The sequence below is a fragment of the Euprymna scolopes genome, chromosome 36, assembly GCF_053919585.1.
Source record: "Euprymna scolopes isolate OS-2025 chromosome 36, ASM5391958v1, whole genome shotgun sequence".
Taxonomy (NCBI): domain Eukaryota; kingdom Metazoa; phylum Mollusca; class Cephalopoda; order Sepiida; family Sepiolidae; genus Euprymna; species Euprymna scolopes.
The window spans coordinates 22,577,968-22,595,811 of NC_136517.1; the positions used below are offsets into that span (position 1 = coordinate 22,577,968).

General features: G+C 30.3%; 1 protein-coding gene and 1 pseudogene across 1 annotated transcript in view; one reads left to right on the plus strand and one right to left on the minus strand.

The window, feature by feature from the left end:
- Positions 1-15,324, plus strand: part of LOC145260388 (protein stum homolog) — a 202,265-nt gene extending 186,941 nt beyond the window's left edge. Inside the window, exon 3 of the mRNA XM_080118340.1 lies at positions 15,123-15,324. Coding sequence (XP_079974466.1) covers positions 15,123-15,187 — 65 coding nt within the window. The 3' untranslated portion in view covers positions 15,188-15,324. The remainder of the gene's footprint in view (positions 1-15,122) is intronic.
- LOC145260919 (5S ribosomal RNA) lies at positions 3,544-3,662 on the minus strand (annotated as a pseudogene).
- Positions 15,325-17,844: the final 2,520 nt, after the last annotated feature.

Genomic DNA, 17,844 nt, shown 5'->3' on the forward strand with positions numbered 1-17,844 from the left:
ATTCTGGCAGAATAGAAATAGGAGACACTATTTTGCAATGCCGCTAGTAATAATTAATAGTAAAATATTATAGCAATAAGTTAATAATATTCAACATAAACTACCAGCTCATATTACAACAATAACTGAATTCTTTTATATAACAACTCATATCTCTCAACTTACGAACTCCCGGTGGAGAAAATACACCTCAATCGAGAGTTATATTTTATTCTTTCTGGAGATTAGGTTTATTTCGAAAGTTTAAAGAAGATAACAACACCGATGTCATCATCCTGGTTCGACATATAACGGTGGTAAATAAATAGTATATCAAAAATTGTTGAAATATTTAAAAAAATATCATTTATTGTTCACATTTTCTCATATATAACAGTGTTTTCCACCAAACTGCATTGCCATAGCCTTCCGATACCTCCAAAAGTTCCGATTTTTCCGATTCCCGATTCTGATTCCGATTAGGTGTTCCAACACTAACATATATATATATATATATATATATATATATATATATATATATATATATATATATATATATATATATATAAAGCTCAATTATACCTCTGTTTTCCGATAAAAAAAAAACTATTAAAAACACCTTTGATCTTTATTTGCTCAATATTTATCTTTTAAAGGTCAGTCGCTATTTTTACATACACCAAGGTAATTTTAATCAAGGTGTTTTATATATATATATATATATATATATATGTGTGTGTGTGTGTGTGTGTGTGTGTGTGTGTGTGTGTGTGTGTGTGTGTGTGTGTGTGTGTGTGTGTGTGTGTGTGTTATCTGATTTTCTAATCCTTCTTGACCCGATTAAAAGCTTTTCACATAAATCTTCTGTTCTTGCCAGGATTTCCTTGTTTCTTTCTTTTCTATTCGATTGCCCTCTTTTTGCACGCCGGCACTCACGCACACATACAAGAGCATACATACATCCTGCTCACACACACACACGCACACACACATATGTGTATATATATATATGTGTATATATATATATATATATATATATATATGTGTGTGTGTGTGTGTGTGTGGGTGTGTGTAGGTAGGTGGACACACACACACAAACACACACACACACACAAATCAAGCATATATAAACATCACAAGGCATTCACACATATAGAGAGAGAAACACACAGACATAGGCACACATGAACTTACACGTAGATTACTGGAACAAATAAATCATTTAAAATCAACTGTTTCGATTGATGTGACGTACGATGGCATTTCAGGTGTATCATCCTTTGTTTTTCCGAAGATTTCAATGATAAGCTTTGTCTGCCCTGAAATACCAATCATTTTATTGGCGCGTGGAGGTACGTGCCAGCTGCGCGTAGCGGTGTAATTTAAGCATAGATGTTTAGTATGAGTATCGTCCTTAAAATAAAGCCTCCTGTGTTTTTTTTTTGTTTGTTTGTTTGTTTTTTACACACAATAAGTTAAAGAGCTTCGAAGACGGAAGTGGTAGCATTCAAACGAGCAATATTTTGTGCGCCAGAACTTTTTTATTTTCTATATATTCACCACAATTCTCAATGTAACAGAGCGCGGATGTGCGTATGACAGCAGCAGCAGCAGCAGCAACAGCCAACGTATGCCAATGAGCGAGCCATGTGCGAGGTGACGTCATGGCGAGGAAGAAGGAAAATAAAAGATTACAAAAAAAGAAAACGTGACCCGGTGAGAGAGACAGAAATAGACATGGTACACACGTGAGCCGATAGCGACAAGAAAAGACGCGTCCTAAACATGACCAGAGAAGGGCAGAATACCACGCGTTCGACACAGAAGAATCTTGTTAAGCATATCTGAGTCCGAGAAGACTTTTGAACAAGAGACAATATGAACTTTTGAAAAAGGGATGTTATTCTGGAAAGTACCTGTAAATAAATGTCTGTTATTTCACTGAAAAACGAGTTGAATTTTTTCCTTGTCTTTGTTTCCTTGCAACTGTCTACACAGAACGTGTGGGTCCCGAGTATTGATATGTAATGACTGCGTTACATCAATGAACTTTTGCAGGAATTCGATGACGCATCTCTGCTTCTGACGCACGTCCATGATAGTGGCTGCTTTCTTAGAGTTTCACGCTGTCAATATCTGCAAGTGAGGGATGAAACTTTCAGGTCATAAATGCATAAGTTCAGTCATCATAACAATGCAATTTGCAATCCCTTTATATAAATTCGGTGGAATAAAAAATAGGAGGCATTACTTTTGGAACGCTCTTCGTATGTGGAATAGCTGATATGTATGTAAACAACACATTAAAAATCAAGGCATTTTTTTTTTTTTTTACAATAGACAGCAAAATGAAAACACGGTCGGCAAGATATTGAAAGAAAACCACCCAATAAATGTTACCGTGGTATTTATTGCGTGAGTTTTATCAGACGTTTTTTAATAATTTTCTATTTTTGAGCGATTATCGACACTCTAAGGATGTGACTCTCTTTTATTGTTCTCACAGAACACTGGACACTATTTTTTTTTCGAACCGAACAAACCCTGTAAAATAAATTAAAAATATAAAACTCTATCCAGTTAGATAGAAGAGTAGCTTATATTGCCTTTGGTAATATTTCTTTGTTATATACTTGTTTATTTATTTTTTATTTATTTGCATTTCCTAGTCTTTTCGGTCAACTATTCCCCTGCCTTTCGTCGGGTGGTTAACCGTGACGGGATAGGCATGCTGAGTCTCTTAGCTGTAGCCTCATTAATTGCTGCCACGTTTTGGCCAACTAATCCTCCGGCCTGCTTTGGTTAGGATTGAAACCGCTACCTTCAGACAAGGCTCACCTGGAACCGTAAAGATGCGACGCCTCCATCCACTGCGCCACGGGCCCTGTCGTGAAACAACAACTATGAAGATGAGGATAACAGTCCGCAAATAAATAAAATAAATATACAAATAAATAAAATAAATATACAAATAAATAAATATACAAATAAAATAAATATACAAATAAATAAAATAAATATACAAATAAATAAAATAAATATACAAATAAATAAATATACAAATAAATAAAATAAATATACAAATAAATAAATATACAAATAAATAAAATAAATATACAAATAAATAAAATAAATATACAAATAAATAAATATACAAATAAATAAAATAAATATACAAATAAATAAATATACAAATAAATAAATATACAACTAAATAAATATACAAATAAATAAATATACAAATAAAATAAATATACAAATAAATAAAATAAATATACAAATAAATAAATATACAAATAAATAAATATGCAAATTACTCAACAAAGGATTCTAATAATACAATAAAATACTTGCTTTTTTCTGACAACTTTTTCGTTTCGTTGTCTATGTGTGTGTGCAGTCAGCACCAACCCTATTCAGGGGTTAACCGGCTTCCTCCGAAGGAGGAAGTTTCATGGGAATATGAAATTCATAAGCGGTCCCCAGTCGTATGTATATCCCCGTTAGGGGAGATGACTACATTAGGTTTTTGCAACTTTTTGCAAGGAGGTGTCGACGTCCTCGTACATACAGCACCTGGACTTCCAAAATTGGTCACCCATTTTAGTAATGACCAGGCTCAACGTTGCTTAACTTCGGTGATCTGACGGGAACCGGTGTGTCAATGTGATTATGCCGTATTTTCGTTGTCTATACTAATAAATAGTCGAAAATAATAACACAGATACAACTCTAATGTCAACCGATATTTCGGTCGATTCAAACGACCTTAATATCTCGTGTAGTATAGCTCTACTGAAAGAAAACGAATGCCTTTATACAGCAAATATAGCAGAGCTCGGGCGCACGTATGGAAATCGTGAGTTGTGTGCGAAATGACGTCACAGTAAGAAAAAAGAAAGACTAGGACGTTAGAGACGTGGATGACGTCATTACCATAAGGAGAAGTCACGCGAGGTGGGAGAATGAGGAAATAAATGTTATTACAACACGGTAAGGAGTTCGAGTTAACCTTGTCTTTGTCTCCTTTGCGACGTAGACTGCTACAACGTGTGGGCCTCGTGTGTGCTGCGTTGCACAAATTGTCAAAGACGAACAAAAAAGGGGTTAGTGAAAGCAATCACTCTCCTTTCATTCAGACTCTCTCCTTTATTTTTGGAGCGTCTTGCTTGCTTGTTTACTGTTTTAAAAAATTCGTTTCTTTTCAATAAAGCTATTCTACACCATATATTAAGGTTATCTGTATTGACCGAAATATCGGTTATCTTTAGAGATATTTCGGTATTACTGTTTTTACTAGTCCGTTTGTATGCGTATCAACTATTCTGTATTCTAAACATTCCATTTTGTTTGAAAATTAATATCATATCTCAACCCCCTTCAAATAAGATGTATCCACGAGATAATTACAAAGATAAATATAAATGTTATCATTAAAATTCAAGATAATCCAAAGTCCAATGTACTAAACAGAGCAATTAAAGAAATAGGAACAATAGATGATAAAAATAAAATTGAACAAATTACAATATTTATTGATCCATCAAATTCAAACAAGGAATTATAATTTAAAAAATTCTTAACCCATATCTTTTCAAATATATGTCCTTTTCATCAGAGGATAAAATTTAGTAAATAAAAAAAAATGCGCCACTGGTTTGCATAAATTTGAAAATATATTAAAGTATGTTTAGAAATTTTATTTCTATTTCTTTAATTGCTCTATGCTATAGTTTATTAAGCGTTTGATTATCTTGATATGTTCCAATTTTAAAGATATATTTATATTTATCTTTGTTATATATATATATATATATATATATATATATATATATATATATATATATATATATAAAATAAAATAAAGATTACAATTAAATTTACCAAAATGATCCAAGATGGTAAAACTAAAGTATATTATAAATATTAAAGAATTAATATTTATAAAGTAATCTCAACCAGATGTAAAAGCTCGATAAAACCAAATAGAGATAGAGCAAACAGTTAATAAAATATGTTAAAAAACACTTTGAAATGAGTTAAAACCATATTTAATCTGAAAAGGAAACACTTGATAAGTCGATAGTCCTTAATCCGCGGAGTTTCGAAGAAATACTTTCCTTCTCATCAGAGAGAATGAAAGTATTTCTTCGAAACTCCGCAGATTAAGGACTATCCACTTATTAAGTGTTTCCTTTTCAGATTAAATATGTTTTTAACTCTTTTTCAAAGTGTTTTTTAACATGTTTTATTAACTGCTTGCTCATATATATATATATATATATATATATATATATATATATATATATATATATATATTATTGTTGTCATATTTGGGCTGGTACATCTGCTACTAGTTTCTCGCTCCTAGACAAGGTTCAAAAGAGAGTCGCCAACCTGATAGGTCCTGAACTGTCATCTAAGCTTCAGCCTCTGTCCCATCGACGAAATGTAGCAACCCTCTGCCTGTTCTACAAGTACTTTAACGGTGAATGCTCCGACGAACTGCGAGCACTTGTACCCCCTCGACGTAAATACCTCCGACAACCCCGACAAATAGCTAAATCCCACCTCTTCACAGTAGAAATCCCTAGATGTAAGAGAGCCTTCTACTCCAGTAGTTTCTTCCCCAGAACCGTTAGACTTTGGAATTCTCTTCCGGGTTCCTGCTTCCCCAACTGCACTAACATGCAGAAGTTCAAGTGTAACGTGAACCGACATCTTGCTGCTTAACTCCCCACATAGTACCCCTGTATTTTATGTCCCTGATAGTAGCCCCCAACATCAAAGTGGTAATGTGCCTTGTTTGGGGTGAAATTTCAAATCAAAAATGCTTATATTATTATATGCCAAACAAAGAATACATTTGAAATATTATATCCTTTATCCTATAGGATTTCGATGTTTGTCATCTCTTCAGAGGAGAAAATATTAGCAAATAATTACAATGATTTACACCTTATTTGCTAAAACCAGTAAGACATGAAAAATCATAATTAAAAGTCTTTTAAGCATTTAAATATCATAAAGATAAATATATATGTTATCATTAAAATTGGAACCAATCAAGATCGTACAAAAGTCCAATATATTAAACAAAGAAATTAAAGAAATAGGAAAAATAGATAATAAAAATAAAATTGAACAAATTTCAATATTTATTGATCCATCGAATTCAAACAAGGAATTATAATACGAAAAAAAAATCTTAACCCATGGCTTTTCAAATATATGCTCTTTACATCAGAGAATAAAAATTAGTAAAAAAAAAAAAATGCATGGTCAGCGTAAATTTGAAAACATGAAAAAAAAACTAGCAGGCCGCTCGGCGTTGCCCGGTTGTAAAACACGCATAATATTATGTTGAAAGCCAAATCATGGCACAATTATATGTGGATAAATATTGTTTATCCACATATAATAGCGTTATGATTTGGCTTTCTAATGTATTCAGCATGATATATTTTAATTCATGCACAAACTGAGACATGTGCATGCGTGTATTGTTTTTTTTTCTTTCTAAACAGTTCATTTTTTTGTAAGTGAAAAAAATATTCGAGCTTAGATCGAAACCGAAACATAAAGACAATCAGTCAAGTACGATAGCCATTATGCCAGCTTGAAACAATCTTTAAAATGTGTTTTCAAACCTACTTATTCTAAAATAAGGAATCTGTCACGTGAACGATTCACGCATGCGCATTCATGAAACAATTGATAAACATAAAAATTCGATGACTCTTTTTTTTCATTTTGACGCCTTGGCAGCCATTGTTTCCGGATAAAAAACAGATTAAAAGTTTTTCCACGTGTCTGAATACTTTATATACCAAATTTCAAGTCTGCAGATAAATATGTAATCTGCATGAATTAAAATATCATAGTTAAGCGTATTCGTTGAGTGTGTCCTCACACACACACTCTTTTTTTTTTTTTTTTTGCTTTGAAAGCACTACAATATAGTAAGCGTATTTTACGATCGGACAACGCCGGATATGACCTAAAACTATATCCGATTGTGAGGCCCCACCTTGCGGGCCTTGGGGAGTGTGGAGCCACCCTTTAATTGCCATTGCTCCCAGGTCCACTATGACCCGGAGTGGTAGTACCTGTTAGGGTCCCAACTATGGGTTAAATAGAATCTGACTTAAAAATAAAAAAATATACTCCATTAAAAATCGTTCCTCAAAATAACTAGATTCGGCATTAAATAACCTGAAAAAGGTTGATATGCCGTAAAACAAAAACAACTAACCAACAGTACTGTTTCGCGGACAAGCTACTACCTCAAGCCAGGATTGAAACCCGACCCTCCATATGATAGTCGGCGCTTCTAACTGTTGCGCTATTGGGCTGCTGCTATGCGGGCAGTGAATTAGCAATTTCTTGAAATTGTCCAAATACCTAAGCTCAATTTGTTTTACACAAAGAGCATCCTCAACCGCAAACAACCATATCAATTTTATACGCCTAAAACATTCCTTGGTTTATGACACCAAAAATGAAGATTTCGCATAAGTCGAGCGTGATTCGAAAGACAGAAAATATATTCAAAAATAAATCTTTGGTTACAGCAAAAATAAACTGCCGCAGTATCCAAAGAAAAGAAATGAAAGCGAAGAATGTCACTGAAAAAAAAAAAAAAATCTATCCCGGGTGATCCCTGACTATACGTCCTGTATACATGTAAGTCAGTTTCGGTGAGCACTGAAAAGTCGATCTCCCGAGTGCAAAGAAATGTCTCGGGTGGAGACAGTTAGCTACCGGGTACATAAAAAGGAAAAGATATCATATGAAACTACTTTTCTTTCAATTATTTCTTAGAGGAGTCAGAAAGTGATGCTGACTGTTGCGCACTTAATGATGCCCACTGCAGATTTTGTCTAGGGAATGGTTTGATATGAAAGGGGAAACAAAAATACTGAGAATGACAACAATAAAATAGGTAAGGAAGTCATTTCAGCTGAAAAACACATGCTCGTGAACACACACACACACACACATTAGGCTGGTGCAAAAATGATATCGTTTTTTGACGTTCAACTTCAACGAATATTGGCTGAAGAGAGCTTGATAAGGATACCTTAAACGGGCCTTATTATCGGGCTTGAAACCGACGGTACCAATGATTTGTCTCAACTAACAACTTTCTGTACACAAAATATATATATATATATATATATATATATATATATATATATATATATTTATATATATATATGCATAATATTGAGTAAAACGATTCATAATTGCTCTAGGGTATCTATACCTATTGAGCTTATTATATATCTACAGTACAATGGGCACTGTTTTCTTTTAAAAGTATTAATATATGTACTAATACATTAAAATAAACTCTGCTCTTTAGACTCAAGATCTAATTCCCTCTAAATATGTGTGTGTGTGTGCGTGTGTGTTAGTCCGTTAATAATGTATTGGTAGGATAAAATTTAGAGAATAAACCAGTTGTTATCATATTACAGTCCTCAATACTTAATAGAGTTAATTATATTAATATTTATTTATACAGATTTGTACAGGTTTTGCTATACTGGCATGAGAATGTTTCGATCCTTTGTTATTAATAAATTATGTTTATCAAGCAAAAAATATAATATAATGTAATAATATAATATAATAATATAATGTAATAATATAATATAATATAATAATATAATATAATAATATAATATAATAATATAATATAATAATATAATGTAATAATATAATAATATAATAATATAATATAATAATATAATAATATAATGTAATAATATAATATAATAATATAATAATATAATGTAATAATATAATATAATAATATAATATAATGTAATAATATAATAACATAATATATTAATATAATACTATAATGTAATAATATAATAATATAATATAATAATATAATATATTAATATAATATAATAATAAATAATATAATAATATAATATAATAATATAATACTATAATATAATAATATAATAATAAATAATATAATATAATAATATAATAATATAATAATATAATAATAAATAATATAATAATATAATATAATAATATAATATAATAATATAATATAATAATATAATATAATATAATAATATAATAATATAATATAATAATATAATATAATAATATAATATAATAATATAACATAATAATATAATATAATAATATGATATAATATAATAATATAATATAATAATATAATATGATAATATAATATAATAATATAATATAGTATAATAATATAATACAATAATATAATATAATAATATAATATAATAATATAATATAATATAATAATATAATATGATAATATAATATAATATAATAATATAATATAATATAATAATATAATACAATAATATAATATAATAATATAATATAATAATATAATATAATATAATAATATAATATAATATAATATAATATAATAATATAATACAATAATATAATATAATAATATAATACAATAATATAATATAATATAATAATATAATATAATAATATAATATAATATAATAATATAATACAATAATATAATATAATAATATAATATAATAATATAATATAATAATATAATAATATAATATAATAATATAATATAATATAATAATATAATACAATAATATAATAATATAATATAATAATATAATATAATATAATATAATAATATAATATAATAATATAATATAATATAATATAATAATATAATATAATAATATAATATAATAATATAATAATATAATATAATAATATAATAGCCGTTAAGTTTTGAGCTGAAAAGATTAAAAGATTATTTTTAGTAACGAATTTGTGAGTGTTGGGTGATACGCTTTTCTTTTTCATGTTCCACTATGAACAACTAAGGAAATACATACTTTTTGCTTAGTTTTCGCTAACTGCAGATCGAAACATAGCCATGATATTGTTGCAAAGCTTGTACATATCCGTATAAATGAATTAATAGCTCTATTTGTTATTGTAACGTTACACTTTTACACACGAAGATCCAACACATTGTATGTGTTACGTTATGTGTGTATATGAATATGTTCCATAACAACGTACACGTTTAATAGTGGGATTTTATATTTTATCTGTATATTCATGTACGTGTAAATGCGTGTATGTATATACGTCGTATCATTTAGTTGATCGTCTAGTGTGTATATTTTAACATTTATGCAACAGTTCTAACAGGAAATGATTGACAAACAGATTTTTTTAACAGATGCAAATAAGATAACACATACTTGGATTGTATACAAACATTTATTTTCATGGTTCCGGCTGGCATCTTCAGAGATTATAACATCTTCCCATCTTAGCTGCCTGAGAAAATGCCGCTCCCAGCGTCATAGAGAGATCAACTCCCCCTTGATTCATCCGTTCTCTCTGATGTTCAGCTAACGACTGACTAGAATCTCCCCAAATCTACATCTCATCACGTGTCTAAACCCCCAACCGCTGACGTAACATAAATCTGATTATTTGCTTATCCAAACCAAAAATTATGTTTTCCTGTATTTTCTAAAATCACATTTTTTGTAGTTGTTTATTATTTCAGTTGTCAATCACGTTTTCCAAATCTAATTGTTTATTTTTCTAATCATAATAATCGATCCAGCAACCTGCCGTCTCTCAAATCAGTTAATAATAATTATAATAATAATAATAATAATAATAATAATAACAACAACAATAACAACAATAATAATAATAACAATAATAATAATAACAATAATAATAATAATAATAATAATAACAATAATAATAACAATAATAATAATAACAATAATAATAATAATAACAATAATAATAACAATAATAATAATAATAATAGTAATAATAACAATAATAATAATAACAATAATAATAATAACAATAATAATAACAATAATAATAATAACAATAATAATAACAATAATAATAACAATAATAATAATAATAACAATAATAATAATAACAATAATAATAATAACAATAATAATAATAATAATGATAATAATAATAATCATAATAACAATAATGATGATGATGATGATGATGATGTTTTGACCTTGGCCCTGCCTGTCACCGTTAACACAGATACTACGCTATGATTACAGTCAAAGGGTCACAACATTACATATGCAGTCCACGTCGCAAACGAGAACAAGACAAATAATAACTAGAACTCACCCGCCACGCATGACTTCTTATTACGACCGTGACGTCACCCACCTGATCCTCTTTCTGGCGTGCTCTCTCCTTTTTATAGTCTTTTCCCTACAGTGACGTCATTTCGCATTTCGTATGCATTTGCATACGCACGTCTGCGCTCTGTTACATTATTGAGCACTATTATGTAAATTATTAGTAATAAAAGGACACTCATACAATTAATAGAAGTAAAACCAGAATTTCGACTTCAGACACGTAAACCATTCCATTACTTCACAATCGATTGCAGACAAGTACATAATCTCTCTTATATGAAGATTTATAATTGGATGTGTTTAGGGAATGAGTTTATTAACAAATTAGTAACAAAAAAGAAGAAAAATGAAAACCGTGCGAGAGAATTTTTGCGTAGCACTCAAATACCAAACTACAATTAGAAGACAGTGATTGCCATGGAAACATAATGCTGCCGTATAAATATTACAAATGCGATAGTTAGATGCGAGGGATTCGATCGAACTTGTCTTTTTCTAATTTGGTAATTGGGAAGCTGGACACCTACGAGTTGTTGTCTCTGTGTTATGAAGAGAGAGAGAACAAAGCCATTTGCAATAAAAGACCCTATAGTACAGTTTTTCCTTGTTTCATATATATATATATATATGTGTGTGTGTGTGTGTGTGTGTGTGTGTGTATATATATATATATATATATATAGTTTCTTATAATATATATATATATATATAGTTTCTTATAATATAAACCAATCCTTATTTAAGAAGCTCAGTGTAATTACAGAGCAATATAGAGAATAAATGACAAATGACTATAATCCAAATTTCATGATGTTGACCATCTTATAATTTATTCCTTTAATTCTGTTGACTTATACAATTCTTGACAGTATCTGTTTCGTAGCGCAAAATCAATCACTTAATTATTATATCAATCAGTGAATCTATTATGTCCTTAACTCATCAGAAGAAATGGCAACAATTAATCCGTAAAAAGAAAATAAAGTGTCATTTGATATGATTAAAATTCGAAAATTGGAAGAGAAGCTGCAAATACCTTTAATATGTTTCCATTACGCCATTTTGAATTTTATCAAACCAAATAAAATGAAATTGATAAAATAAAGTTGATTAACTAATGAAAAGTCTCTGATGATTCGTTTGGTTTATGCCATTACATCAAACACGTGTAAGACTCAGTAATTTAAACAATATGAATGTTAATTAAATATATATATATATATATATATATATATATATATATATATATATATATATATATATATATATATATATATATCTCGGAAGTAGAGTGAAAAGCACATCTTATTTTTCTTTTATTAATATTATTTTTTCCTTGTACACATTTTTGTGAATTATTCCATGGATTTCTGCCTTTGGATTATTATGGACCATCTTCTTCCAATTACGGGATTTCCTTGGATTTTACTTGTACAAATGGAAATTCTTTTAACTTCCTTGAAGTTTTACATTTGGATTTTACCGTCACTGGATTTTTTATCTTCCACTAGATTATCCATTAATGTGTAATCACCTTTTTCTTTACCATATCCCCTCTGCTTAACTTATTTTGTTTTCAAGTAAGATCTTTGACTTATTTGTTGTTTCATCAAATACTTCTGCATGCAAAATCCGATCCCGCATTTTGCTAATTCCTACCCTCTGATGAGAAGAAGAGTATTTCTTCGAAACTCCGCAGATTAAGGACTATCCATTTATCTAGTGTTTCCTTTTCAGATTAAATATGTTTTAACTCATTTCAAAGTGTTTTTTAACATATTTTATTAACTGTTTGCTCATATATATATATATATATATATATATATATATATATATATATATATATATATATATATTTATCCTGGACGCTTGTTTTGTTGTACTACGGCTTAATAGCGTGATTAACTATGTCAGTGTCGACTTTTAACTTGAGGTAGACTACTAGCCTACAGAGTCAAGGATACCTTTGTGATTCTGTTCGAATCTCCCGACTACCAGTTATTATCAATTTACTGTCGATCTTTATTAGAGTCGCCTCCCGTCTCTGTCAACCAAAATGTTTCCTACATAAGAAACCACATCTATAAAACAGAGACTAACTCAAAGAATACGAAAATATGAGAACAATTGTCCGATGAATACAACTAATAGAAACAGTAATCCCTCATCTAAAAAATTCAAAATGTTTACTATTTTTTTCTTTCAAAATTTTAAATGTTCGTAATAAAGTCCAAAATTTTTGTAATGAATGAATACATGTTGTCAAAATGAAATTCTCAATCATCAATCGAACGAGTTTTTATTTACCGATGAAATACGCATTAAAAGAAAAACATATTTTGGATTTTCGATTTGATCCTGAAATTGGATTGGTCTGCCCCTGCTATACACTCTCCAAATGTCCCAGCTGAATACAAAAAAATTTTTAGCTGTGCATAAGTGCCAACCATTTTTATAACGTCTAGAATATTTTTATAAATTTGAGAAAACCTTTTTTTTACATCGTTTAAAATCATTTGTTTTAATATCATTGAGAAACTTTTATATCGTTAAAAAAACATTTCATATTGTTTTTTAAACAAAAAAAAGCACATTCTTTGCAGAAAGCCTAATTCAATTCGGTCTTGAAATCGCATTTGTCTGCCCTTGCTATGCACTCTCCAAATCTTCGAACTGGAAACCAAAAAGGTTGTACCTGCGCACAAGTGCCAAATGATTTCCTAAACGATATTAAAAAAAATGTGGTTTTCTCAATGGTATTAACAGTTCTTCTTCTGAGCCATATAAATGAATGGTCACTTCCTCGTCATATATTATTTTTTTATTTATTTTTTTTTTATTTTATATTTTTATTTTATTTTTATTATTATTTTTATTTATTTATTTGCAGACTGTTATCCTCATCTTCATAGTTATTGTTTCACCGCGTTTCGCCCAACTCATCCTTTGGCCTTCTTCAGGTGATTAACCGCCACGAGATAGGAACGCTGAGTCTAGTAACTCTATCATCAATAATTATTGACTTTCATAGTTGTTGTTGTTGTTGTTGTTGTTTTAGTTATTGTTGTTGCTGTTGTCTCCCCACGTTTTCGCCAACTAAACATCTGGCCCCCTTTTGTAGTATTGAACTGGATAAAACGATTTTTTTTATAAAAGAAAACACACAAACAGATGTAATAAAATGTATCTGAATTTTTTAGATGAAAATTGATAATTTGGATTAATTGAATTATTCGGGCTACTGTTCTCATCTTGAGTGTAATTTGCACAACGTGTCGACCGATGAAGCCTTTGACCTTCTCCGGGTGTATCTTGTCGAACTCGGGAATCTGCATGAAACGTAGCATCCTTTCGTTCCGCCAGCCATGAACGGATAGAAGTCTTAAAATAAACGCACCTCCTCATAAGTAATTCGCAAATGTATTCTTAGGATACATTGAGGATTGAACCTTCAACCTCCCAAAGAGTACCACTTACTTCGAAGTTACCAAGTATTTTATCCATTGCGCCACCGGTCCTAGCGGTCCTAATTTTTTAGGCTTCATAATTTTGGATTATTTGGATTATTCGGGCTACTGTTCTTATCTTTTAGGTAGCATTGAAATCGCTATCTTCAGACAATGCTGGCCTGGAACAATAGAGATTCAACAGAAAGCCACTGTGCCACGCGCTCCGAAGGGCGATCATGATTAGACTTTTGGGTCTTATAAATCCAAGTTTTCGTGAGAGGATGAGTTGGCCGAAACTTGATAAAATAACAACTATAAAGATGAGGATAACTGTCGGCAAATAAATAAACCCACTTCCTCATTTTTCCCTTTTTTTTCTTTAGCAAATGAAATTGATTAATTGGTTTTGCTTTTGCAGAATTTCATGTGTGTATCGATTTCTAGACTGTTATTGGTTTAAAAATGAACTCTGTTTTTATTATTCTTTCAGCCACCAAGGGCGAAACAGGCCGGAAAAAGTATTACGTCAGAAGACAGAGTAGTATGCCCGAGTAAAAAAAAAAAAAAAGGAGGACAAATTAACGGAAGTGACGTTTTAGTTCACCATGGCAACATTGCGGCGCCCAACTTAAACACGTATACACCTGTCAAGTGACCCGATCAAAAAAGGTCACACTTATTTTTTATTTTTTTTTTTTTAACAAAACCGGGTTGTTAACTTTTTCATTTTAATTTAATTATTTTTTATTTGTTCTTTTTCTATTTTACAAATTTTTTTAGTTTTCTTTCTGATTATGTATACAGAGAAAAAAATCCGCCCCCCCCCCCAATTTTGTTCTTCTTCTTACAATTGGGCAACTCTTGAACAAATTGTTTGAAAACGCCAAAGACACGCAAAAATGGGTTTACGACTTTATTTTGGTTTCGTCCCAAACGACTCAAGATTTGATAATGGTTTCATGCTGTTGCCAGAAGAAATAAATATTTCCCCCCAACCGCCTATTCGCGCCTAAATATGCAACCAATTAGTGCCCCATCCCCATCCGCTGGTTATGTTCATGGCTTTTGTAGTATTGAGCTGGATAATACCATTTTTGCTATAAAGGAAAACACACAAACACAAGTAATAAAATGTCTCTGGATTTTTGAGATAATTGATAATTTGGATTATTTGAATTATTCGAACTACTGGTCTCATCCTGGGTATATTTTGCACAATGTTTCGACCGATGAAGCCTCTGACCTTCTTCAGGTGTATCTTATCGAATTCGGGAATCTTTCTGTCGAACTCGAAAATATGCATGGAACGGAACCCAAATATTTTATGCATGGGGGTAGCATCCTTTCGTTCCGCCAGCCATGACCCGGTAGAAGTCTTAAGTAATTCGCAAATGTATTCTTAGTATCGTCTGCACTGAGGATTGAACCTTCAACCTCCAAAAGAGTGCCACTTACTTCGAATTTTGCCAAATATTTTATCCATTTCGCCACCGATCCTAGCGGACTGTTTCTGAATTTTTGAGGCTTCATAATTTTGGATCATTTGGACTAATGTCTTTATCTTGATTGATCTTCTCAGAACGTTTTGGCCAATGTAGCCTCCGACCTTCTTCAGGTTAATTTTGTCGAACACTAGTATCGTTCTGTTGAACTCGGTAATCTTTCTGTCAAACTTGGTAATCTTTCTGTCAAACTCGGGAATCTTTCTCTCGAACTCGAGAATCTTTCTGTCGAACTCAGGAATCTATACGGAATTTCGAACGGAACCCTTTATTTAATCCACGGGGCGGGGGTAGCATGCTCTCGCTCCGTCAGCCATGAACGACAAGATGTACCTGAAGAGGGTCGGAGGTGACATTGTGCGAATAACACTCAAGATGAGAACAGTAGTCCGAATGATCTAAGTAATCCAGAAGTAATAATGTTTTAACATTCTAAAAAAACAGTGTTGTTCCATTCATTATTGCATTGAACAAATCGCGAACAAATTTGATACGCGTCTCATCAACTTTGAGTTGAAATATACATACGCACACAGACACGTACTCGAACACACACACATACACGCATATATCTATTTATTTATATATTTATATAGTTATTTATATATTTATTTATACTAAAATAGAAGCATATATATATATATATATATATATATATATATATATATAATACAAGATCTCTATTAACTATTTATTCATATCCAGGTCGTGACGATGACTATCATATCCAGGTTTAAAGAGGCCTTGGACAAATATTCAGACTGCATGTGGATGTACATTTCTTCTACACGGATTGTTGTACTTTGCGATTTTTGCCAAATAAATTTAGTTTGTTTTGGAATTGAGCTAAAAATATAAGAAAATAAAAAAAATTTAAAAATGATAAATATAAAAATATAAAAGCATTCAAAAAGTCATCTGCTATTTTAAATTCTAATAATATCAAACCTGTATTTTTTAGAAAAATAAAACTGAAACACAACGATATATATATATATATATATATATATATATATATATATATATATAACTACTTCATTTATTCACATAAATTTAATATACGAAAGTATAGATTTATGCGTAAACTTTAAGTATTTACTTCAAAAGTGCTCAATACGTAGGTAGAGCTAGTTAGTGGATACTAGAAAGCTGATTGACCAACTAGAAATCCTCAACATATATAAAAACAAGAAGCAACGACAGAATTCGCGCATAAGCCTGACGAGCCCTATAGTTGGATGAAACGCAGAATATTCAGTGTAGCTTAATCGCCATATATATTTTATAAATTACTATATATATATATATATATATATATATATATATATATATATGTTGAGACGATTTATCGGAATCGGGAACTAAAGAAAATCAAACTTTTTGTGGGATGTCTTTATCGGAATCGGAAAAACGTGTCCATATTTTCCGATGCCAAAAACGATTCTTTTAATTGTCTTTATTATTTGATTTTGTTTAAATTAAAATATTCTTCTGTTGATAGTAAATGATAAAATAATATATATTCATTGATATTCAACTACCAGTAAAGCAAAAAATCTATAGATCATTTGCCACGCAAGCATATTTTTACGATTAAGAAAATATTCGCAAATTTAACATGCGTTTTTACGGCAATCGGGAAAAAACTTAGTAAATTTATACTTAAGTATTAAGGGGTTTACAAAGAATCGGAATTGGAATTGGTAATTG